The following is a 23859-nucleotide window of genomic DNA, read 5'->3' as shown; positions in this document are numbered from 1 at the left end:
TATAACTTAGTGTCTTACTATATGGTCCCAGACAAACGAAAGCACTTTGAAACCCCTCAAGTCTCTGTTTAAGAGAACCCTGAAAGTTTTATACAAAAAGCCTCTGCGTTTTCATTACTGTGACATTATAACCAAGTATGGCATAATGGATTATGAAATTTATAAAATGTACATGGATGCCTGTCTCATTTTTAAAGTTTTGAATAGGCTGGCCCTTCCCCCTTTGTTAGATCTTATAAGTAAAAAGACAAATGTTGGAATAGGCACCAGGGCTTTAACTCGAGGGGACTGTAATGTTCAAAGGCGCAGGACTAAATTCAGCCAAACAGTGGTGTCAATAAGAGGCACACTGTTATGGCTCCTGTGCTAATTCTGGTATATTTATGTTAATGTCAGGTTGGGGGGCTGTAGTAGCGTGAAGGACCCAAAATGCAGAGACGGGAGCACACAGTTCCAGGCCAAGGGATTTAATTACAAACAAAAGGCGCTGCAGAGCAGGATAACAAAACTAAACTAAACTTACTGTGGCGTGGCGTGGCATGAAACATGGACATGACAGTCAGGGACGAAGAGACATTAAGACATAAGAGACGTTACATGAGAGACATTACGACGTTAGAGACATTAAGACATTAATGGACCAGCACAAGAGGAAGGCAGAGACAAGACTTATATACAGACAGGGCAGACAAGACACAGGTGAACATGATCAGGACAGATTGGGACAAAGGAAGTAAAACTCAAGAACATGACAAGACAGGAAACCTTTCAAAATAAAACAGGAAACAGAACTCAAACATGACAGACCAAAACGGAAAGCAAAAACCAATACAAAAGAAACTCCAACCATGACAGTTAAAGCAGCTGCTGAAACATTGTTTAATATGCACTGTCCTAATTCAAATAAATAAATAAAATTTTGCTCGTTTCTTTTTTATTTAAACTTGTTTGAGTTTAACCTCAAATGGACTGTTTCAAACAGGAAAACAGAGAAAAGACCACAGTGATCATGGTTTCACACATCTATCATAACAGTTCTAAACAAAATTGATCCAGTAGAAGAAGAACCATTTATTCTCTACATGTGTTTGTTTTTAGATGTTTAGTTTTCTGTCTTTTATTTTGTTTTAACTTTTCCTGTCCAACAGCTGGGCAGACAGATGAGAGCTGAAGGCCTCTTGTGTTGGACATATTTTACTTAAACAACAGGGGTTAGGAATCTTCAGACAAACCAGAGGTATGTCTGAATAGACCCATTTTGGAATCGAGGACAAACTTTATTCCTTTTTCTCTTATTTGAAAATCAGAACGGAAAAGGACGGAAAAGGAAAGGAGGGAAGAAGAAAGAGGGGTGTTAGAGAAGGGGGGAAGGAGGGTGATTATAGAAGGGGGGTGGAAAAACAATGAAGCTGCATAAATCATTAAGGTAAGTTTCAGATATAATACAAATCTTGAAGGGGCGGGGCCTATCCACAACCCCAAAGAGAGACCCGACCCGCGCTTCAGGCAGCCACCCACCCGGCCCATGGTTGGTCCAGGAAGGAGCAAGGCAGGGGCCAGCCACCCCCGCCCAGGAGGAGGACACCCAGGGGAAGAGGGCGTCCACAGGAAGTGTTGTAAACATGGGCCGACCAGGCTCGTCCACAGTTGGAAATTTGGCGAGGCCCAGCGCTCAAGGGCAAGGGCCAGAACCCACACCACAGGGACACTGACTCGCCCCGGCTCAGGTGGGATGTGATCCCTGGCTCTTGGTCTTGCCAGAAAGCTCAGGGATCCCTCTCCCTGCGTGGAGAGAGGACTGCTGGGCCCAGGAAGCCAGCACCCAGGGAACACGGCTGCTGTTGCCAAGGGCGCAGTACCCCCTACCAGGGATAGGGTAGGGGACAGATGGTCCAAGGTCCCACCTTCCTTGTGAAATGCATGTGTGTGTGTGTGTTTGTGAGGGCGTGTGTGTGCATGTGTGTCATAAGGATGTCCGGGTTGTTCCAGATGGGTGTCCTTTTGCACGGTTGAATAGACAAGTTTGATATTTGAAGAAATTCCCACCAGGCTGTTAAAGTGGTGTTTATATTAATACTTTGGAAACAATCCTGTTTTTTAACTGTTTGGCTAATAAATGACAGATGTGACAGGTTGATCTTCCCACATAACGCCTGTTCAAAGTCTAACCATGAGTTGGCTTCTCGACTATTTTTTAACCTTTTTTAAATGAATTGTAATCTATTTGCAAGAAAGTACTTGTTTAAATTAGGCAATGCCAAGCCTCCACAGCTTTTAGCAGATTTTAAAGTTTTTAGACTAATTCTTGCAGGTTTATTGTTCCATAAAAACCCTGATATGGATGAGTCTGATGTTTTGAACCACTTTGGTGGCAGTTGTGTGGGGATCACTGGGAACAGATAATTAACTTTAGGTAGGATTTTCATTTTAACCGTGGCTACCTTGCCCATGAGGGACAGAGGCAGGCTGATCCAGCGGGTTAGATCATCTTGTATGCTTTTCAGTAATGGGGTGTGGTTTAGCTGCACCAGTTCTGATAATTTGGGGGAAAAATAAATACCTAGATATTTGATATTGCCTGATTTGACTGGTATTGTGAGTCTTTGCTCCACATTACTGTTCAGTGGTAACAAAACAGATTTATTCCAATTAATGGAGTAGTCTGATATGGAGGAAAATTCATTAGGGATTGTTGCTGTTTCATTTACAGAACATGAATTATTTAAAAACAGTAATATGTCATCTGCATATAGACACATTTTATGATGGCTGTGTTTGGTTTTAATTCCTTTAATGCTCTCTTTCTGTCTTATTGCTGCAGCTAGAGGCTCAATAAATACAGCAAAAAGAGAGGGGGAGAGTGGGTAACCTTGTCTGGTTCCTTTTCCAAGAAAAAACCTGTTGGAAGTCTGTTTATTAGTTCTAACTGATGCATTTGGGTTGTGATTTAATATTTTAATCCAATTGACGAATGATTCTCCAAACCCAAACTTATGGAGGGCAGCAATGAGGAACTTCCAGTTTACTCTGTCAAAAGCTTTTTCAGCATCCAGCGATAGTATGGTCATTTCCTTGTTTTTAATGGTGACAAAGTCTATTATATTAACAAGTCTGCGGACATTGTCTTCCGAGTTTCTGCCTTTGATGAATCTCGTTTGATCGAGGTGAATTATGTGAGGAGTTATTTTTCTATTCTCTGTGCTAGTGCTTTGCAGATAATTTTTACATCTGCATTGATTAAAGAAATGGGGCGATAGCTTGAAGGACTCGTGGGATCTTTGTCTGGTTTTAGAAGGATAACGTTGGCTGAGTTCATGTTAGGTGGTAGTGATTGACTTTCATTGATAAATGTGACCGTTTTATAAGACGTTGGTGCCAGGTGTTTCCAGAATTCTTTATAAAACTCAGCAAAAAAAACGTCAGTCCCTGGTGCTTTACCATTAGGCATTAGGAACAGAGCTTCATGAAGTTCAGACGAGAGCGGAGAGTCTAAATTTGTGATTTGATCTTCATTTAACCTGGGTAGGTTTACATTATTAAGAAATGAGTTGATGCTTTGCTCTGATAGATTGATCTGTGATGTGTATAAGTTTTGATAAAAGTCTTTAAACGTGACATTGATTTTGACCGGATCATGGGTGACATTTCCTGTCAGGTCCATAACAGATGTGACTGTTGATTTTTCTTTATTATTTTAAGCTTTTGGACAGCTTTGCTGTTTCCCAAACACTCCAAAAAAGAAAATGACCAGCCAATAAACCTAACGAAAATGTAACTTGTCATTTCAACCAAAACATAATGTTTGTAAATCATACGTAAATGAATCATGTGGACTGTACATAAAAATAATCAATTTTATAGTTACTCATTTCAATCATGTTGATCCAACAGGATACCATTAAATTGGATCATACCTGTAGATTACGTCACGATTTCACGAGATTATGTAAGATTCCTCTACTACACCTGGGAACGCCCAACATCGCAGAATGTCTGAAATCTGCAGAATGTTAACCCCGCTCACGTTGAGCCCGTCTTCTTATTCGCAATTTACAAGTTTCCATGTTCAATATTGCCACTAGTAGGACAAAGCTAAACAGCTAAACAACTAAACACATTTGGTAAAAAACCCACACTTAAACCAAAATCCGTCTAGCCAGGCAAAGGGAATGGTATCCCACAATCCCTTGCGATGCTTATCTAACAGCAGCAACAAAGTTACACCTACTTTATTGAATTAATTTGAATGACAGTAAAAAAACTGTCTGATAACTACGTGTTATTTTTAAGATGACTTAACAAAAAATGATTTAACTGAAGCAAATAATTAAGTTAGATCAAAGTAAAAAAGTTCATTTTTCCAACATCCATACGTGGTCTTATCACCCTCTCATGGTGGAAAAATTTTATCTGAGCTTTTTCATCCACTAAATCATCTTAAAATGGACACGCCATGCTGCTTCACCTCTCTGAAAACAAACTAACCTTCGACTAAACCTGCTCCAGACCAGCCAACTTAAATGAATTACTTCTATTGGTAACAAGTAATTGAGTTAAATGTATTCAACCTAATTTCTTACGTCTATAAAACCAAATAGTTGTTGATACAACTCAAATTCACATATTTATTTAACTAATGTAGTAATACTCCAATTCAATTAATCTTTTCTCCATCGTAATGAATTAAAATTCTTGAACTCTCATATGTCTAAGTTTGAGCCGGCAGATCCTCATTTTTATAACAATAAAAAGAATAAAAGAGTATACGCTCAGTATATTCAGTCATTTAGGAATTGTCCAACATTGTCAATATACAATTATTGTATGGGTGCTATATAAACTCATCATCCTCTCCCTCTCTCTTATGGTGCAGAGACTTCAGCAAAGTTGAACAAAATAACTCGGCAAAACACGGTGAAACACAGTAAACCAGCTAAACCACTAAACACATTTGGTCAAAAACCCACACTTAAACCAAAATCCGTCTAGCCAGGCAAAGGGAATGGTATCCCACAATCCCTTGCGGTGCCGATCTAACAGCAGCACCAAAGTTACACATGCTCAATTGAATTAATTTGAATGTCTAAGGCAATGGAGAGCAGAGGATACAGTGCTGGAGGACAGATCCTCATGGGAGGACAAACCCCTGCATGGGATGTACCACCGGACCATAACTGAAGTGGCTGATATCAAGAAGTCCTACCAATGGCTAGAAAGGGCTGGCCTACAGGACAGCACTGAAGCACTCATCCTGGCAGCCCAGGAACAAGCCCTGAGCACCAGAGCCATAGAGGCTCAGATCTACCACACCAGACAAGACCCAAGGTGTAGGCTGTGCAAAAAGGCGCCTGAAACAATCCAGCACATAACTGCAGGATGTAAGATGCTGGCAGGTAAAGCATACATGGAGCACCACAATCAAGTGGCTGGAATAATATACAGGAACATGTGTGCAGAATATGGACTGGAAACCCCAAGGTCAAAATGGGAAACACCTCCGAAGGTGGTAGAGAATGAGAGGGCAAAGATCCTGTGGGACTTCCAGATCCAGACTGATAGGATGGTAATGGAGAACCAACCAGACATTGTAGTGGTGGATAAAGAACAGAGGAAAGCCGTTGTGGTGGATGTGGCAGTGCCAAGCGATGGGAACATCAGGAAGAAGGAACATGAGAAACTGGAGAAATACCAGCGACTCAGAGAAGAACTGGAGAAAGCCTGGAAGGTGAAGGTGACAGTGGTGCCTGTGGTAATTGGAGCACTCGGGGCAGTAACCCCCAAGCTGGAGGAGTGGCTACAACAGATATCTGGAAAGACCTCAGACATCTCAGTCCAGAAAAGAGCAGTCCTAGGAACAGCTAAGATACTGCGCAGGACCCTCAAGCTCCCAGGCCTCTGGTAGAGGACCCGAGCTTGGAGGAGAAAAACCACCCGCGGAGGGTGAGAGGGGCGTTTTTTTTTTTTTTATATATCTATATATTTATAACTTATTCAATTTTGCCAACTTAAATGAATTATTTCTATTGGTAACAAGTAATTGAGTTAAATGTATTCAATCTAATTTCTTACGTCTATAAAACTCAATAGTTGTTAATACAACTCAAATTCACATATTTATTTAACTAAATGTCATATTCCTCCAATTCAATTAATCTTTTTTCCCTCTTAATGAATTATAATTCTTGAACTGTCATATGTCTAAGTTTGAGCCGGCAGATCCTCATTTTTAGAACAATGAAAAGAACAAAAGAGTATAAGCTTTGTGTATTCATTCATTTACAAATTTTCCAAAATCCACAATATACAATGATCTGTATGGGTGCTATATAAACTCATCATCCTCTCCCTCCCTCTCCCTCATGGGGCATTGACTTCAGCAAAGTAAAACAAAATAACTCGGCAAAACACGGTAAAACACAGTAAAACAGCTAAATAACTAAACACATTTGGTCAAAAACCCACACTTAAAACCAAATCCGTCCAGACAAGAAAAGGGAATGATATCCCACAATCCCTTACACCTACTTGATTGAATTAATTTGAATGAAAGCCAAATAACTGTCTGAAAACTACGTGTTATTTTTAAACTGACTTAACAAAAAAAAAAGGTTTTTAATTATCTTAACTGAAGCAAATAATAAAGTTAGATCAAAGTAATAAAGTTTATCTTTCCAACATCCATACGTGGTCTTATCATCCTCTCATGGTGGAAAAAGTATTATCTGAGCTTCTTCATCCACTAAATCATCTTCAAATGGACACGCCATGCTGCTTCACCTCTCTGTAAACAAAGTAACCTTCAACTAAACCTGCTCCAGACCAGGTTATGTTCAGAGCATAAGTTGCTATGGCAACTTGACCTACCCTGAAACATACCTCCATTTCTGGAACCAAAAGCCGACGTTATTAACTTCCTTAGCCTCAAACTTACCGTGGGAGCTAGCATAACCTGCTTCTGGAATACCCCCCAGGTCAAAAGAGGAGGAGGAACAAATGTGGATCAACATTAGAGGAGGTGGGATTATCAAAGTTCACTTCCTCCCTCTCCTTTAGAAACAATTCTAGAAACTATTGGCCAAACTTCATATTTAATTGATTTAATGTGTCATGTTATCCATGTAAAAGTGCAAATATTTTTATGATTCAGAATCATTCTAATGGCATCATTTACATGTGTGAGACTGGATAGAAATAGATATCCAGTAAATGGATGTTTCAATACATCAAATAAATAAAAACTAAATATTGTAAATTTATATTCATGTCATAACAAAGTTAATTGTAAATGAATTTTTTTATTGCAATTCTTCCAGTCTTTGTAGATTAATTTACTCTGACAGCAGAACATTCAAGTTCCCTCCAAAATAAATGATGCAGCAGATTTACTTGCAGTTGTGAAAATGAAGAACTTTGTTTCTGAACAGGAACTAAGTACTGCTGTGCATGAAAAAGAAAAGAATGTGTTTTAAACTTAATGATCAACAGTTCTGATAATAGATCTAATAATACTTTTTCTTTGTCATCTCATGTCTGCATTTGGGAGGATTGATAAAACACATAGACTCTCTGAATTTAGTGTCATGTCAGGAAAAATGAGTTTAACTATTTATAAGATCACCTCATTAAAAAATAAAAATGTAAAAAAGCTAAATAAAATATATTCAAGTCATAAGTTGACTGTAACTGAATGTTTGTGTTGAACTTCTTCCAGTGGTTGTTGTTGATTTGAATGGGAGTCTCTCTGCAGCATCAGTGCATGAAAGAGTGAATGACATGAGTGGAGTTTGTTCTGCTGCTACTTCCTGAATGTTTGCAGTTCAGAGCTGACTGCTTTCATCAGGAAACAGTGAAGTCTGCTCAGTTAGTTTGATCTCTAAAGATGTCCACACAAACTGAAGCTGCAGCAGATTGGAGAGGGAAATTTAGCAGAAATCTTCATCCAGATGGAAGAGAACAAAGTGAGGTGGAGATGTTAGATGATGAAGAGCAGCACTCTGATCATGGATTACAACAAACTGGTGAGCAGAAAAACTTCAGACTAAATACTACAATATTATTTCATACCAACCTCAAATCATTTGGACCAAATCACTGTTATTTCTCTGATATTTGGATTATTTAGTAAAACAATGACATTTGGAGATGTAGATTCTAAATAATCATCATGTTCAAATAAAGAACTTCACTTTTTGTCCTTCTAGAAAGAGACATTGCTGCAATACTGTTCAGTCAGGAAGAAATTGTAGCATGCATGACAACGGTTTGAATAGAATTCTGGAAATAAACTAAATCTGCTTTTTAGAAAATCAGAAGCAGAAGAATCTTCAAGCTGAGAGAAGAAACTGTTTCAGAGTTTTCAAGTTTTCTCTGGGAGTTTTCTGTTTTCTGATTCTGGCTGGACTCATGACTCGCAGTAAGAATTGGACATTTTATTTCTGACATCTAATATTCAGTTTTTAGGTCATTCTATATTTTTGGGGTTTTGAAATATTTATATTTTTGTTGAGTCCGTTTTCTTTTAGATACAGAAGGAAAAAAAACACCAACAGTAATTTTATTGTCACCATGACAACAATGTCTTACAGAAATCATGAAATAATTTCTTTTGATTCATATCAAAGTGATTCTGTTACAGATCTTATGGTGTCTTTGGAAAACAACAGACTGAAAAACAGAAACAATCATCTGCAGACTGAACTTTCAGGTAAAATAGATTTCTAAATATTTAGTCAAAATAACAAAAAGGGTGGTAAAAGAAGAGTGTGTGGGGGGGGGGGGGGGTAGAACCGTGAAGCAGCATAAACCAACAAGTTGCTGGATGTTTACAATCATTACAGTCAGGTTTATAAGTTATATAAATCCAAAAGGGGGCGGGGCCTGTTCACACGCACCCAAATGCCACAAACATGCCTGTTGGCTTGTGTATGATGGCACATACAAAACATGTCAAAATGTTCACAAGTGAAATATTTCATTTATTCACTCAAACTATTTGTGCGAAGGTGAGATAGCACCTGTGCTCGAGTGGATCTTTATGTTCTTCTTAAGTGGATGATGGAATGTTAAAAGAAGCCATCCCCACCCTAAGACCCCCGTCGCAGCCGTAGCAGCAGCCAGGACTCCCCCCCCCTACCCCTCCACAGTGGCAGATAAAGAACATCCACCACCCGGGCCAGGGCAAGCAGGACTGCCACGGGGGCCCCAAAAGCCAGAGAGCAGGGATGCACTTGTTTGAGTTCAAGCTCACATGGACTGTTTCAAACAGGGAAACAGAGAAAAGACCCCAGTGATCATGGTTTTATACATCTATCATAACAGTTCTGAACTAAACTGATCCAGTAGAAGTAGAAACATTTCTTCTCTACATGTTTCATTTTTCTTTTTTTCTTTTTATATGTTTAGTTTTCAGGCTTTAATATTAATACAAAATGTTTTTTTGTTTTTTTTCCAGAATTGATGTCATCTTTCTCAGCCAACAACAGTCGTTTTCAGGATGAACTGAAGCAGCTGAAAGATGAAAATGAAGGTCAGAAAATATCCAGAAAATCTAACAATAAAGGGAGTCCTTTGGACGTTTTTCCACTTTAAACTGAGTATTAGGTCTTTGTTTATATGATAAAAAAAGAGAAAACAGGTATTAATAGATGAAGTTAAAATATAAAATCAGTGGAACAGCTGGACGTGAAAGCAGAACAGCTGTTTGCTAAAAGGTTGAAGAACAAACTAAGATGAGAATTTTTTTTTTTAATTTAACCTTTATTTAACCAGGAAAGTCCCATTGAGATTAAAAACATCTTTTCCAAGGGAGTCCTGGCCAAGAGGCAGCACATTTCAAAACAAAAATAGATAAAAACTAACATTATTAAAACCACACACATCATAAAAAGCAGTTGCACATTATTGTTTAAGTCTCCGATGCTTTAAGCTTGTTCTTGAAAACATTAGATACCAGTTGATAAATAAAAGTGTGCCAATGTCCCTGCCTCCTAATGGCCAGAGATGGCCATTGTACTCTTGAATACAGGTCACAATGATGCATCATGGATCTACAGTTGGTAATGAACCTCAGGGAAGCATGATCCATGGTGTCAACCTTTTTGAGACATGAAGATGAGGCATTCATATACAGAATATCACCATAATCCAGCACAGACAAAAAAAGTTGCAGCGACAACTATTTTACTTCAAAAGAAAAACACAACTTATTACAGAAGAAACAGCAAAGTTTAAGTTTTAGCTTTTCTTTTAAAAAGTTTTTCTGTGGGAATATGATAATATTACAGAACCATCAACACGACAATACTGAACCCATTTTCCCTTCATTTAAACTCTGGTTTTAACCTTTTTCCCTGCATAGATCCTTATTTTTATAACTTTTCTAAATATTTTGTCAAAATGTTGAACAAACTGTTTCTAAAAATGTCTTTGGGTTTTTTTTGTTTGTTCCTCTTTTATTTAAAGTTGTTTGAGTTCAACCTCACATGGACTGTTTTAAACAGGGAAACAGAGAAAAGACCACAGTGATCATGGTTTTACACATCATCACAGTTCTGCACCAAAACTGATCTAGTAGAAGTACTATTTATTCCCCACTTGTTTTTTCTTTTTAAAACTTTAGTTTTCAAGTTTTGATTTAAAAAAAGGAAAAAAAAATTTTCTTGTTTTTTTTTCAGAATTGATGTCAACTTTCTCAGCCAACAACAGTCGTTTACTGGATGAACTGAAGCAGCTGAAAGATGAAAATGAAGGTCAGAAAGTATCCAAAAATCTAACAATAAAGGGAGTCCTTTTGACGTTTTTCCACTTTAAACTGAGTATTAGGTCTTTGTTTATATGATAAAAAAAAGAGAAAACAGGTATTAATAGATGAAGTTAAAATATAAAATCAGTGGAACAGCTGGACTTGAAGGCAGAACAGCTGTTTGCTAAAAGGGTTTATCAGAGGTTCATATTTATGTTAGAACTTCTCCTTTTCCAAATGTTGCATATTTGTTCTGTGTTCATGTTTTCTAATGAGTTCAAAGATTCTCTGCTGACATCCAGACTATGACTGAGACGCCTTTATCACTCATGAAGACACAAAACCTTTGATCCACCAGAAACACAATTGTGTCTCCACCTCTGTCTATGTGATGAGAAAAACAATTTGATCAGAAACAATATTATCATTCCAATATTGAACACAGACTTTCAGACTGTCTGTAGTCAAAGCACGACTGCAAATGATCAGATTCATTCTGTTAAGGAGCTGAAGAACAAACTAAGATGAGAATCTTAGGCCGCATTTCCACTGCATGGTTCAAGTGACCCAATTCCGATTTTTTTCCCTCTCGTGTGGCACATATCGGATATGACCGGTGAACGTGTAAGCAGGACTAAAGCGCATGGATTCCGATTTTCCCCGATCGGATACATGCCTCATTTATATGTGGAAATAAATATGATACGTGCATTTGCATTTGCCATGTAAGCAGACAAATCGGATATTACCCAGTAAATGCGAGTCGGACGTCAGTGACATCAACTCAGGACACCACCAACTGAGATCTCATGACTTATTAAGGTGCTTTAGTGCGCTGATTTTGCTGTTCGAGGACAGCTGGAGCCCCATCAGCGTGTTACCTTTCAGCCTCAGGCTTCAGACAGTAGTCGGAAACCGCTGTTATTCCCGGTCCGGTCCCGGTCGGGACGCAAACGGTAACAAATGAAGCGGGACACCGTTGCTCCGGAACAGGCTAGAAGCCGTTTATGTCTTTGTTTGGATCAAAATGTTAGTGCAACACGTCTGCAAACACTTCCTGATTCAAAACTCAGAGAGAGCACATAAGCTGGCCGAGCAGCGCCCAAGGCAACGCCGCCTTCCTTCGCTGCGTTGCCTCCATGACAACCGCAGTCACACAAAAGAAACACAACAAAAAGGGGGGGGGGGTTCGCCATGCTAAACGTCTGCTTCTAAATGTGCTTTTTGTTACTGTTATGATTACTATTAAGGGCCTGCTCGCTCATCATTTTTTAGGTCCGCAGAAGGTGGAAATGCTGCTACGTAGTCCTCAGAACGTCTACGTTTGATAGTTTCAGCATTGTATAGTGTAAATGCAAAAATCGGATACGGGTCACTTTTAAAAGGTGATGTAAGCGGGCCGTCAAAAAATTCGGATATAGTCAGAAAATCGGATTTGGGTATCAAGACCTGCAGTGTGAATGCGGCCTAAGAGAACCATCAACACCACAATACTGAACCCTTTACCTTCATTTAAACTCTTGTTTTGAACCTTTTCCCTGCATAGATCCTCCTGAATGGATTACAGTTAAAGTTAGCTGATTTCCAGCATGTGGTGGAATTTATCCAGACTACTTAAGGTTGATATCCGGCTTAAGTCCAGCATGAAATACGGTGCAGACAAGATGCAGAATGCATTAAGAAAAGCCTGGATACAAATCTGCAGTTGTTTAAATGACTTTCCTGACACTTTCTGCAATGCAAACATCCTGTCTAACTTGATCATTTTCCAAAAGACTCTTTTAGCTCAGATTTGAATTAATGCAATAAGATGAACTACAACTGTGACATCCATGAAGACTAGCAGGCATTGAAAATCCAAAATCTACACAGGATCTGGAATTGTTAATTCTGATTGGCTCAAAGTTATCTAGAACCACACCGATACTGACAACATTATTGACTAGAATGTGCTCAATGGTTTTACCTTTCTTGGTGAACATCATGACTCAGATGTCTCCCTGCTACCATTTTATTTAGTCATGTTTCTGACAAAGTCTTCTCTCCACGACATCAGTGGTTCTGATGTCTCACTGCTGCATTTGCATTACTATCCAGGAAAACTTTATAAAAAAAAGAAGAAGAAGAGAGAAAGCTCTTCCTGAACATCCAACACCTCAATCCTGACAGACACCAGATTGCTGGAAATAGTTGTGTCGCTTTAAAAGGAGGGATTGGTCAAGAGAGTTTTGTGTTTACAACTGAATGGTTGTAGAAGTAACACAACTCCCTCTCAGGATCCTCTGGTTTGACAAAGTACCACAACATGGATCCCACCACATACAGACTGATTGTAGAAGATGCCATCAGGAACGTTTAGTCTGAACTTTTCTCCCCATCAGCTGATGACAGACAGGTGCACTGATGAGCACAGCTGAGTCTAGGTAGGGAGGAGAGAAGTACGGTGGCCCAGAAGAGTCACAGCACAATAACTCACAACACAACACTTTAACTCTAAACAGAAGTATACCTGCAACAACAGTTGCTGTGCTTTTGTTCTGAAAATTCCACTGGGCTAAAACATCATAATCACGTCTCCATTCAGGTTCATGAGATCGTTCAAAAATTCTCCTGCAGCTTCTCTCCTGCTCCGTCTGAGAGCCGTCTGTCTGTCAACCGCTTCCTTTTTGTATTAAAGGAGAGAATGAACTACAAATGCATTTCTTAAGAAAAAAGATTGTTTTTTTCTAACTTTTAATGAGAAGTGTTCTCTTCCTGCTGTAAATGCAGACATGCAGTGAACCGGCTGCCAAGGGAAGAGACACTTCTCACCAAAAAACAGAAATAAACGACTTTGAAAGGACACTTGAACACATGTGCAGGCAGATTGGGAATCAAACCTGCCTAAACTGCTCCACCTCTGCATCATGACCAACCCCCCCCCCACTAAAGTGAAGATTGCTTGGTATCTGTTGAAGGCCATGTGATTGTTCATTTAAGTACAAATCAATAATAAATGGTCTTCTATTGTCTTTCAGGCATCAACAAAACTCTTTGGGATGAAATAAAACAGCTGAAAAATCAGATTGAAGGTGAGAAAAGACTGAAAACTAATGGATGATATCAGTTTGTTTGGATCATGTTTACCTTTGAACTGAACTTGAAAGTTTTAGTAGAAAATACAGATGAAACCAGAAAGTAAACCCTGCAGGATTTGTGTATATCACTCCTTTAAAGAGAAACGGTGTCCTGAAGGATGGAAGAGATTTGGAAACAGCTGCTACTATAAATCCACTGAGGAGAAAACTTGGATTGACAGCAGGAGTTTCTGTCAGTTTGTAGGATCTGATCTGGTGGTGGTAAACAGCAAAGAGGAACAGGTGGGTGTGTTCACACTAGTTCCTTCCAGCTTCTTGTGTCTTGGATTCTCCACCTGTATGTGTGCTGCTGTTGTCTGGATGCTGATGGATTCCAGCTGAAATTCTCCTCAACAACTCAGATTTCATGTTTGTCTTTCAGCAACATTTCAAAGAAACGTTGTGATGGAACACAGAAACTCTTTTTTTCAATTTCTAATGTCTTCAATTCCAAATAGGCTAAACTGGGATTCAGTAGAAATGGACTGTTGGCCCTGAAGACAAAACAAGAAGCAAAAACTAAATGAACAGAAATCTGCATCAAAGAAAGGCAGATTTTGTTCCTCAGATGAACTTTCTCTCAGTTTTTAGGACAATTATCCAGAACAGATGAATCCTAAAGACCAGACATTTTTTTACTGGACATTTAGTGTGAAAGGAAACCAAGATGGAGAGAATGTATTAAGAAAGAACATTTTCTTTGTTTATAGGAGTTTGTTTCTGCATTGAATCAGAATGCAGAATCCTGGATCGGTCTGTTTGCTGAAAGGTCATCAGATAAATCTGAATGGAAATGGGTGGATGGATCACCACTGACAGAAACGTAAGACTTTGTTTCTTTTACAACGTTACAAAATTTATTCTTTATGACTGAGCCTGATTTTAAATGTGTGAAATCCTTTAAAAATACAGAAAATGTTTGTAACATCATAATTCAGACCAGTTTATGAACTGAATTTAGACCAGAGGTAAACAGAATGTTTTATTACAGGTTCTGGGATGAGATGTTTTCAAAAGATCCGTACGACTACTACTATGCAGTGTTCTTAAGTGCTGACGGGAAATGGACAGAAAAGGACAAAACATACACCAAAAACTGGATCTGTGAGAAATAAAATTCTGAATCTTTCTGACCTGTGCATTGATTTAACCGTTTAGTAATGTAACTGCAAAAATGTTTTATCTTTTATTTCTTTTTGTTTACTTCTTTATTTTTTTCTTGCCAACAACTGAGCAAACAGATTAGAGCTGAAGGCCTTTTGTGTTGGACAGGTTTTACTATCACAAAAAGAAGTTATATATCTTCGAAAAGCCACAGTGTAAATTTGTATAAACCCCTTTTTGTTTTTTATTATTTTTTATTTATTTGTTACATTTAGCGTGTGTGGGGAGGGAGAGAGGAAAAATGTGGTGGTGGTGGTGGTGGGGGGATAAAAGGAAGAAAGGTGGAGAAAGTGGGGGATACAAGCACCGATTTGAAAAAAAAAAAAAATCAATATTTTACTCTGTGTAACAATTATACCAGATCTGCTGAGGCGACAAATATTACATCCTAAGGTGAAATTCTACATTTATCAATGGAAGCCAATCTCTACCACCTAACATGAACTCAGCCAACGTTATCCTTCTTCTAAAACTAGACAAAGATCCCAATAGTCCTTCAAGCTATCGTCCCATTTCTTTAATCAATGCAGATGTAAAAATTATCTGCAAAGCACTAGCACAGAGAATAGAAAAAAAATAAAATAAAATCACTCCTCACATAATTCACTTCGATCAAACTGGATTCATCAAAGGCAGACACTCGGATGACAATCTCCGAAGACTCGTTAACATAATAGACTTTGCCACCATTGAAAACCAGGAAATGACTATACTATCGCTGGATGCTGAAAAAGCTTTTGACAGAAAAAATTGGAAGTTCCTCATCGCTGCCCTCCATAAGTTTGGGTTTGGAGAATCATTTGTCAATTGGATTAAAATATTAAATCACAACCCCAATGCATCAGTTAGAACTAATAAACAGACTTCCAACAGGTCTTTTTCTTGGAAAAGGAACCAGACAGGGTTGCCCACTCGCCCCCTCTCTTTTTGCTGTATTTATTGAGCCTCTAGCTGCAGCAATAAGACAGAATGAGAGCATTAAAGGAATTAAAACCAAACACAGCCATCATAAAATGTGTCTATATGCAGATGACATATTACTGTTTTTAAGTAAATCACATTCTGTAAATGAAACAGTAACAATCTTTAATGAATTCCCCTCCATAACAGACTTTTCCATTAATTGGAATAAATCTGTTTTGTTACCACTGAACAGTAATGCGGAGCAAAGATGTCACGGTGCGGGGGTGGCTTGAGAGCCGGTTGGACCCAGTAGCAGAGGCGGAGGCAGACGGTTCAGGGACAAGGGGGTTTAATGCAAAACAAAAAGCGCTGCAGAGCAGGATTACAGAACAAAACAAAAACTTACATTGACGTGGCGAGGAACAAGGAACTAGACGGCATGACATGAACACCAAGACAAGGTTAATGGACCAGCACAAGAGGAAGGCAGAGACAAGACTTATATACAAGCAGGGCAGACAAGACACAGGTGAACATGATCAGGGCAGATGGGGACCAAAGGAAGTAAAACTCAAAAACGTGACAAGACAGGAAACCTTCCAAAATAAAACAGGAAACAGAACCAAACAAGACAGAACAAGAACTAAAACAAAAACCAAGACAAAACAAACTCAAACCATGACAAAAGACTCACGATACCAGTCAAATCAGGCAATATCAAATATCTAGGTATTTATTTTTCCCCCAAACTATCAGAACTGGTGCAGCTAAACCACACCCCATTACTGAAAAGCATACAGGACGATCTAACCCGCTGGACCAACCTGCCTCTATCCCTTATGGGCAAGGTAGCCACGGTTAAAATGAAAATCTTACCCAAAGTTAATTATCTATTCTCAATGATTCCCACACAACCGCCATTAAAACGGTTCAAAACATTAGACTCATCCATATCAAGCTTTCTATGGAACAACAAACCTGCAAGAATTAGTCTAAAAACTTTAAAATCTGCAAAAAGCTGTGGAGGCTTGGAATTGCCTTACTTCCACAAATACTTTCTTGCAAATAATCAGAATCAGAATCAGAAATACTGTATTGATCCCACACGTGGGAAATGTGTTTGTCACCATAACAACTGACAGCAGAGGGGAAAAAAGGCTAAGAATAATTTAAAAAAACAAGAACAAAGAAAATGTAGCATAAATGCAAACAAGGTGGTATAATTTAAAAAGCTATTTACAGAACAGTGCAGGTAAAAAGATGTGCAAAAGAAATGTGCAAAATAGAAAAAAAACACGCAATAAATAGCTAATAAAAAATATGCAAAGGTTCCCTTTATCATTGCGATTTGTTGTACAGGGTTATTGCATTGGGTATGAACGATTTCTGGTACCGGGCAGTTTTGGAGCGGAGCTGTCTGAGCCTCCTAAAGAAGGAGCTCCGCTGTTTGTCCAGAACAGGGTGGAGAGGATGCTCAGGGTTTTCCATGATTGAAAGGAGTCTGTTCAGTGACCTCCTCTCCATCACTGCTTTAAAGGTTTCCTGTTTGCAGCCAATGACAGAACCCGCCTTCCTGATCAGCTTGTTCAGTCTGTTAGTGTCAGTGACCTCAATACTGCTTCCCCAGCAGACCACAGAGGAGAATAACGTCCTGGCTACCACAGACTGGTAGAAGATCCCCAGCATCTTGATGCACACATTGAAAGACCTCAGCTTCCTTAGGAAGTAGAGTCTGCTGCAGGCCTTCTTGTACACAGCAGTGATGTGGCTCCTCTAGCTCAGTCTGCTTTCGATAGTCACACCCAGGTATTTGTACTCCTCCACCACTTCCACACCCTTGCCCAGGATGCAGAGGGGTTGTAAAGGCCCGTTCACACCGGGACGATTTTCGCCGACGTTTAACGCCTCGTGAATAAATAAAGGGCACCAATGAGAGTGTGCACACCGACGCGAAAAAACGCCACGCGTCAAAGCGTCAAAAAAAACAAACGCCTCGGGTTCGTTTTTTTTTTTTTTGACGCCTCGCGTCGAAATCTATTTGACCAATGAGAATGGCGCTTTTGCACACGTGTCTGGAGCTTCTGAAGTTACAGTAAAACACAACTTAGGGGCGCTCAAACACAAAACTGCCTTGCTGAGCACACATACCATCGAAGAAGATAGACGCCGAGTTGCATCTACACTGACGCGAAGAAATAATGACGGACATTCTAAAATATCCCCGAACCAAGCACCAGTTGGAGCTGCTGGTATTTGAAATATTCATGTTTTCTTTGTATTATTCTGACAAGCGCGTAAATACTTGCTCTCTTCTTCTGAGTGAAAAGCGACTTTAAGAAGCGTAAAGTTGCGCAGCGCCACCTTGTGTACAGGAGTATTTCTGTTTACATTAAGCGCCATCTAACGTCAGGGAATGAAATTGCATGTTCGCTCGGAAATTGCATGTTCGCCTATTAAAAAAGGTGTTAAACTCGTCAGCTCTCTCTTTGCTGCCTGTGATGGGTCTGCTTTTCCCCCCACATCCTGTGATCTTCTTCATTCCAGACCACACCGCTCTCATGTTATCCTGCTGGAGTTTGGATTCCAGCTTCCTCCTGTAGGAATATCTCCCATTCCTCAGCTAATCCCGTAGTTGGTGCTGCACCCTCTTCAGCTCCTCCCTGACTCCAGACCTGGAGGCTCTCTTCTAATAGATTACAATACATCTTAAAATGGTTAAAAAATAACCCAAAAACCAACTCATGGTTAGACTGGAACAGGCGTTTTCAGGTGCCGGGGCCAGGGCAGTTCATTTGTGTCTCACTTCCGGGTTCGGGCTTTTATTTTGTTAACTCATGTTCTGTCTTCCGTTGGTTCCATAGGTAACTTACCCTGGTCTTCACCAGCACCTGTTTACCCACCTGTTTTCAATTTATTATGTGTATATAAGCTCCTGTTTTTGTTTCACTTGTCACCGGATCGTTCTACTTGTTATAACTCGGTCTTCACGAGTTAAGCGCCTTCTTTGGATTAAAGGATCCTTATTTTGATTCAAACTTCTGCCGTCCTGCTTTTGTTTCCGAATTCAAATCCTTGACAGGCATTATGTGGGAAGATCAACCTGTCAGATCTACCGTTTATTGGCCAAACAGTTAAAAACAGGATTGTTTCCGAAGTATTAATATAAACACCACTTTAACAGCCTGGTGGGAATTTTTCTTAAAATATCAAAATCATCAATTCAACCGTGCAAAATGACACCCATCTGGAACAACCCAAACATCCTTATAAACAAAAAAATGATACACTTCCCAGCTTGGCAAGCAGGGGGCGTAAAACAACTAGAGCACTTTATTATTGATAGAAGATTCATAACACCCAGGAACTACAAGACAAACATGGAATAAATAACTTTTTGGAATATCAGCAAGTTAAGTCTATTATTACTAAAAAGTTTAAATACAGAGACAACGATTTAAAGCTACCAGAAGTAGTTACTTCTATGATTAATATTTCAATGAATTAAACTCTCTCCAAAATATACAAACTCTTATGCAATTTAGATAATAATATTTTACTCCCACTAACAAAATGGGATGTAGATCTGAGCATCAGCACAGATGAAAGCTTCTGGTCAGAACTTTGTCTAAACACCTTTAAACTGACAAAAAGTCCAAATCTGCAGCTAATCTATTTCAAAACTCTACACAGAATTTACTACACTGGACAGAGGATGTTCAAGATGGGTCTCAGTAACTCAGACATTTGTCAGCACTGTGACAGTAATCTACCCGACAGTTACATGCATGCACTATGGTTCTGCACGCCTGTCCAGGCTCTCTGGCAACAGGTATGTGCCGATCTATCAGTCTGGCTTAAGGTTTCAATTACGGCTTCACCATCACTTTGCGTGCTTGGTGACATAAGTGCCATCGATATAGAAGGAGGATTAGTATCTTTCATTTTCATAACTATTTGTATTGCTAAAAAAAAACATTTTAATAAATTGGAAAAACAAGAAAAATATTAATGAAAGTCAACACAGAAATCTGCTGTTTGATCATATTAGCTTGGTAAAAATGTCAGCCCAAAGTTTAAGTAACTTTGAAAGAATTCAGTCTCTCTGGTCTCCCATAGCTAACTCCATGACTTAGAGGGCGGGGGGGCCTGGTCGTCGCTGCTCCTCGCCTTTCTGCCGTGGTTCGGGGTGGGGGTCGGGGCCTCCGGTGCCCGGTTGGGGGCGGTGGGGACTCCGTTGGTCGGGGGGTCGGGTCCGGTGCCTGGGTGGGGCGGGCTGGGGCGCCGCGCGGTCTTCTGGGCTCGGGTGTGTGTGTGTGTGTGTGTGTGGGGGGGGGGGTTGAGCAGTGGTCTGGCTTGGCTTGGAGGGGGGCGGGGGGCTTGCTGGGGGGGGGTTCCAGCGGCACTGGATGGGCTGCCCATCTACACTTGGGGCTGGGATCACTCCTGCTCTGGCTCTGGGACGGGGCGGGGCAACCCTCTTGAGGCCCCCGGTCGCTCTGGGTGTCATTTGCTGGGGCTGCTGTGTGTGTGTGTGTGGGGGGGGGGGGGGGGGGGGGGGGGGCTTGTTGGCCCTGCCCTGTGGGGGGGCTGACTGGGGGAGGGGGAGGGCCCACTATCGGTACGGGACCTTGGAGGTTTGACGGGTCGGGGTCTTTACTGAGGCAATCGGCGGTCGCCTCGGCTGGTTGGCTGCCTCGGTCCCGTCAAGGCCTGACCAGAGCTCTCCCACGGCCGGCACCTGGGGGCGGGGGCCTGGACTTGCTCTTGGGAGGGCGGCGCTTTCTGGCTCCTCTCTCTCTGTGTGGGGTGGGTGGTTTGGGGCCTGGGGTGCCGGCGCCTCGGGGGATGGGACCCCTGGGCTGAGGGGACCTGGGCCCTGTGCTGGGGGGGGCTGGGGGACAGCTGTTTAACCAACGGGGGACAGTCTACAAGGTGTCCCCAATTTACCCCCTTCCTCATATAATCTCATATTAGGGTGAGGGGGTGGTTTTTTTTGCCTGCGATGCACCTTGGGGGGGGGCTACTTGGCAGTGGTTCCCCTCCCATGGTTGCCGTATGGAATGTGCCCCCCCTCTCTCAGTTTTATTTGCACGTTAGACATGTAGGGCCCTTGGAAGGGGGTGGGGGGGGTGCTTGGACATCACTGCCAGCAAGCAGCAGATGTCCTCCTAGCACCCTACCCGCCAAGTTTAACTGCACCTCAAACACTTAGGGACCCTTGGTGGGGAGGGTGATGGGACATCACTGTGAGCAATCAGGAGATGTCCCCTCAGTGCCCTACCCAACAACTTTAGCTGCACCCCTTTAGTACACACACCCTTCTCATCTCCAAATATACATTCCAACATAAACACACACACACCCTCACAAACACACACACACACATTTCGCAAGGAAGGTGGGACCTTGGACCATCTGTCCCCTACCCCATCCCTGGTGGGGGGTACTGGGCCCTTGGCAACGGCGGCCGTGTCCCCGGGGTGCTGGCCTCCTGGGCCCGACAGCCCTCTCTCCACGCAGGGAGAGGGATCCCTGAGCTTTCTGGCAAGGCCAGAAGCCGGGGATCACATCACACCTGAGCCGGGGGTGTCAGCCCACAAGTGTCCAGCTTAGCGGACACTTGTTCCATAAAGGGATACAACGTAGCTTTGATATCATCAAGAATCTTTTTAAGGTCTTCGTAGTCCTGGCTTTTCTTGGGGGCCATGATCAGCTCTCTTTTTTGGAGAAAATCGACTTTTTAAGTCACTTGAAGATAGTTGTATAGCCGCTGTGAGCCCCCACGCGTCCGTGCTGTAACCCGGAACCGGAAAAAAGAAATTTAAAAAGAAATGCGCCCATGGGGGAGGAGTCGGACCTGAAACTGGATGGTATTGTCAACTTAGCCAACATGGTTTTGGGTCGTTAAGAGTCCTTTGTCCTCAGCTGGGGGTTGGGGAGCCAGTGACTCCCTCCCCAAACTGGTCATCTCTTTCAGCTGTTAACAACCCAGGTGGAACTGGTTTGGTTTGTTTAGGTTTCAGAAAACTGCCGTAGATGGATGGAAGAATAAAACTGAGACCACCATTCTTATTAAGAGAAGGTCCTTCTTGAAAATCCTTTCTGGGGGGGGGGGTGACTCCCCCCCCCAAACGACAGGAAACAACTCCAGACAGAACATGATCCAGCAGATTAATTTACTGAATGATTCACAAAGTGGATGAAAAATGAAAAACAGAGGAGAGAGAAGAAGAAATTTATATTGATTTTTTTAAGCAAAAAACAATTTAGAAGTAAAAATGTTGATACGTCATAAAATGATTGAGACGTGAAATTATAGGATTGAAACACAAATAGATCAGATCCTTTAAGGTAACAGAACAACATGGGAGGCTGAGTACATGGCTCTAGCTGCCACTATACAGGAATGTTTGTATTTGATTCAGCTGCTTCAACATTTTGATGAGAATGAGTATGAAAAACCTGTGATCTATGAAGATAATCAAAGCGCAATTGCACTGGCAAAGAATCCTGTAAATAGACAGAGATGCATGTTGATATTAAATATCATTTTGTGAGATCAACTGTAAACAATGGTGAAGTGATTTTGAAGTATTGTCCAACAGATCAGATGGTTGCTGACCTAATGACTAAACCAGCAACAAAACTAAAGCTACATACCTTTTCCAGATTCTTATTTGGATTATAGTTAAACCAAGATGTGATGCAATTTTGGTTTCCATGATGATTGTAAATAATGTGTGAGCAAGTGGGGGTGTTAACAGGTTGATTGTCCAATGGGTGTGCTCCCAATAATTGAGAATTCTTCTCAGGTGTTTTCCCTGTGGTCATGCCGTGTCACTGCCTATTTAAACTGCACCTGCACCAATAAACAATTGATTGTATGTTCTGACTGCAGACTGTGTCCCAGTGTGTGCTTTTGCTCCCCTTTGGAAAGCAATGTTTAACACCTTTCACTTCTAAGATTTTCTCAGAAGTTCAACCAAGACTGAAGAGGATCAAGCATGTAGTTCTAAACGCTGCTCATTAGAGGGCAGTATTGCTCAACCAAGATGAGAACAAAAAGACTCAGACCTGAGTTTAAAGGGAGATCCAAACCCCAACTAAACCGGCCTTTCAGCAGATTAAAGCAGTGAGACTTGGATCTGAATCCAGATAGGATCTAGTGAAGCTGATTTCTGCCTTCATCTCCTGCAGGCTGGACACATGCAAGTCTTCTGGTGGTTCTTCACCAAAACAGACGGGTAAAGATTTACCCAGAACCAGGAGAACCAACTCCTGGTCTCAGGTCCAACACCGACTACCAGGGAAATATTAACACTGGTTTGAAAGAACTGCTGCTATAAAGTTATTAAATTACTTATTAGTGGGGACCTATTGTATGCAACCACAAGAGGCCCCATCCAGAGCTTTCATGCAGATTGATGTTTCTTTTGTCGAACTCCAGGCCTGGAGGGCCGGCCTCCTGCTGGTTTTCCAGAAATGCTGCCTCATCTGCTGCTGATGACCTGGATCAGGTGTGTTTAGCCAATAAGGAGCTTCAACGGCAGGTTGGTTGGAAAACATGTTGGACACTGACCCCTCCAGGCCTGGATTATGACCCCCCTGCTTTAAATGCTGCAACTTGAAGGTTTTTCAACTCAAAGACCAGGCAGCACTGAATAGCCAAGTTCCAGAGCATGCAACAGTCTTCGTTCTGCATGTTCACCGTGAGAAATGTAGATCTCACCTACACCCAGCAAAGACCGATGTGGCATGCTAGTGTCACCACAAGCAGGTCACAGAATGGAATTGAAGCAGCAAGCTTGTTGGCAGAAAGCTGCAGATGAACTGAGCTGCTGCTGCTATTTGCAGCCGTATTTCTTAGAAACAGAAGGAGTGGATCTAGAAATGACCAAACTGTTAACAGCACATTTCATTAGAATCCATTTCTTG

The 23859-nt window shown here is 41.1% G+C and overlaps 1 protein-coding gene across 2 annotated transcripts; it reads left to right on the top strand.

Moving 5' to 3' along the window:
- Nucleotides 1-7730: 7730 nt before the first annotated feature.
- LOC110015836 (CD209 antigen-like protein A) lies at nucleotides 7731-14986 on the top strand. 2 transcript variants are annotated; one of them, XM_023960312.1, is made up of 9 exons: nucleotides 7731-8018; nucleotides 8303-8413; nucleotides 8636-8704; nucleotides 9452-9526; nucleotides 10674-10748; nucleotides 13759-13812; nucleotides 13958-14100; nucleotides 14568-14680; nucleotides 14849-14986. In XM_023960312.1, exons 1-9 carry the CDS (start codon nucleotides 7880-7882, stop codon nucleotides 14970-14972), a joined length of 903 nt encoding a protein of 300 aa, XP_023816080.1. In that variant the 5' UTR covers nucleotides 7731-7879; the 3' UTR covers nucleotides 14973-14986. The 2 variants fall into 2 exon arrangements, with proteins under 2 accessions (XP_023816080.1, XP_023816081.1); XM_023960313.1 differs by lacking the exon at nucleotides 10674-10748.
- The last annotated feature ends 8873 nt before the right edge of the window (nucleotides 14987-23859 follow it).

The sequence above is a fragment of the Oryzias latipes genome, chromosome 11, assembly GCF_002234675.1.
Source record: "Oryzias latipes chromosome 11, ASM223467v1".
In the NCBI taxonomy this organism is placed as follows: domain Eukaryota; kingdom Metazoa; phylum Chordata; class Actinopteri; order Beloniformes; family Adrianichthyidae; genus Oryzias; species Oryzias latipes.
Note: the sequence above shows the minus strand (reverse complement) of the source record. Positions and strands in the feature narration are given on the sequence as shown.

Bases quoted from the DNA above. Each gene is read 5' to 3' on its own strand.
- LOC110015836 (XM_023960312.1), top strand. From the start codon at position 7,880: ATGTCCACACAAACTGAAGCTGCAGCAGATTGGAGAGGGAAATTTAGC. The intron at 8,705-9,451 runs GTAAAATAGATT...TTTTTTTTCCAG, and splicing joins TCTGCAGACTGAACTTTCAG to AATTGATGTCATCTTTCTCA. The intron at 9,527-10,673 runs GTCAGAAAATAT...TTTTTTTTTCAG, and splicing joins GCTGAAAGATGAAAATGAAG to AATTGATGTCAACTTTCTCA.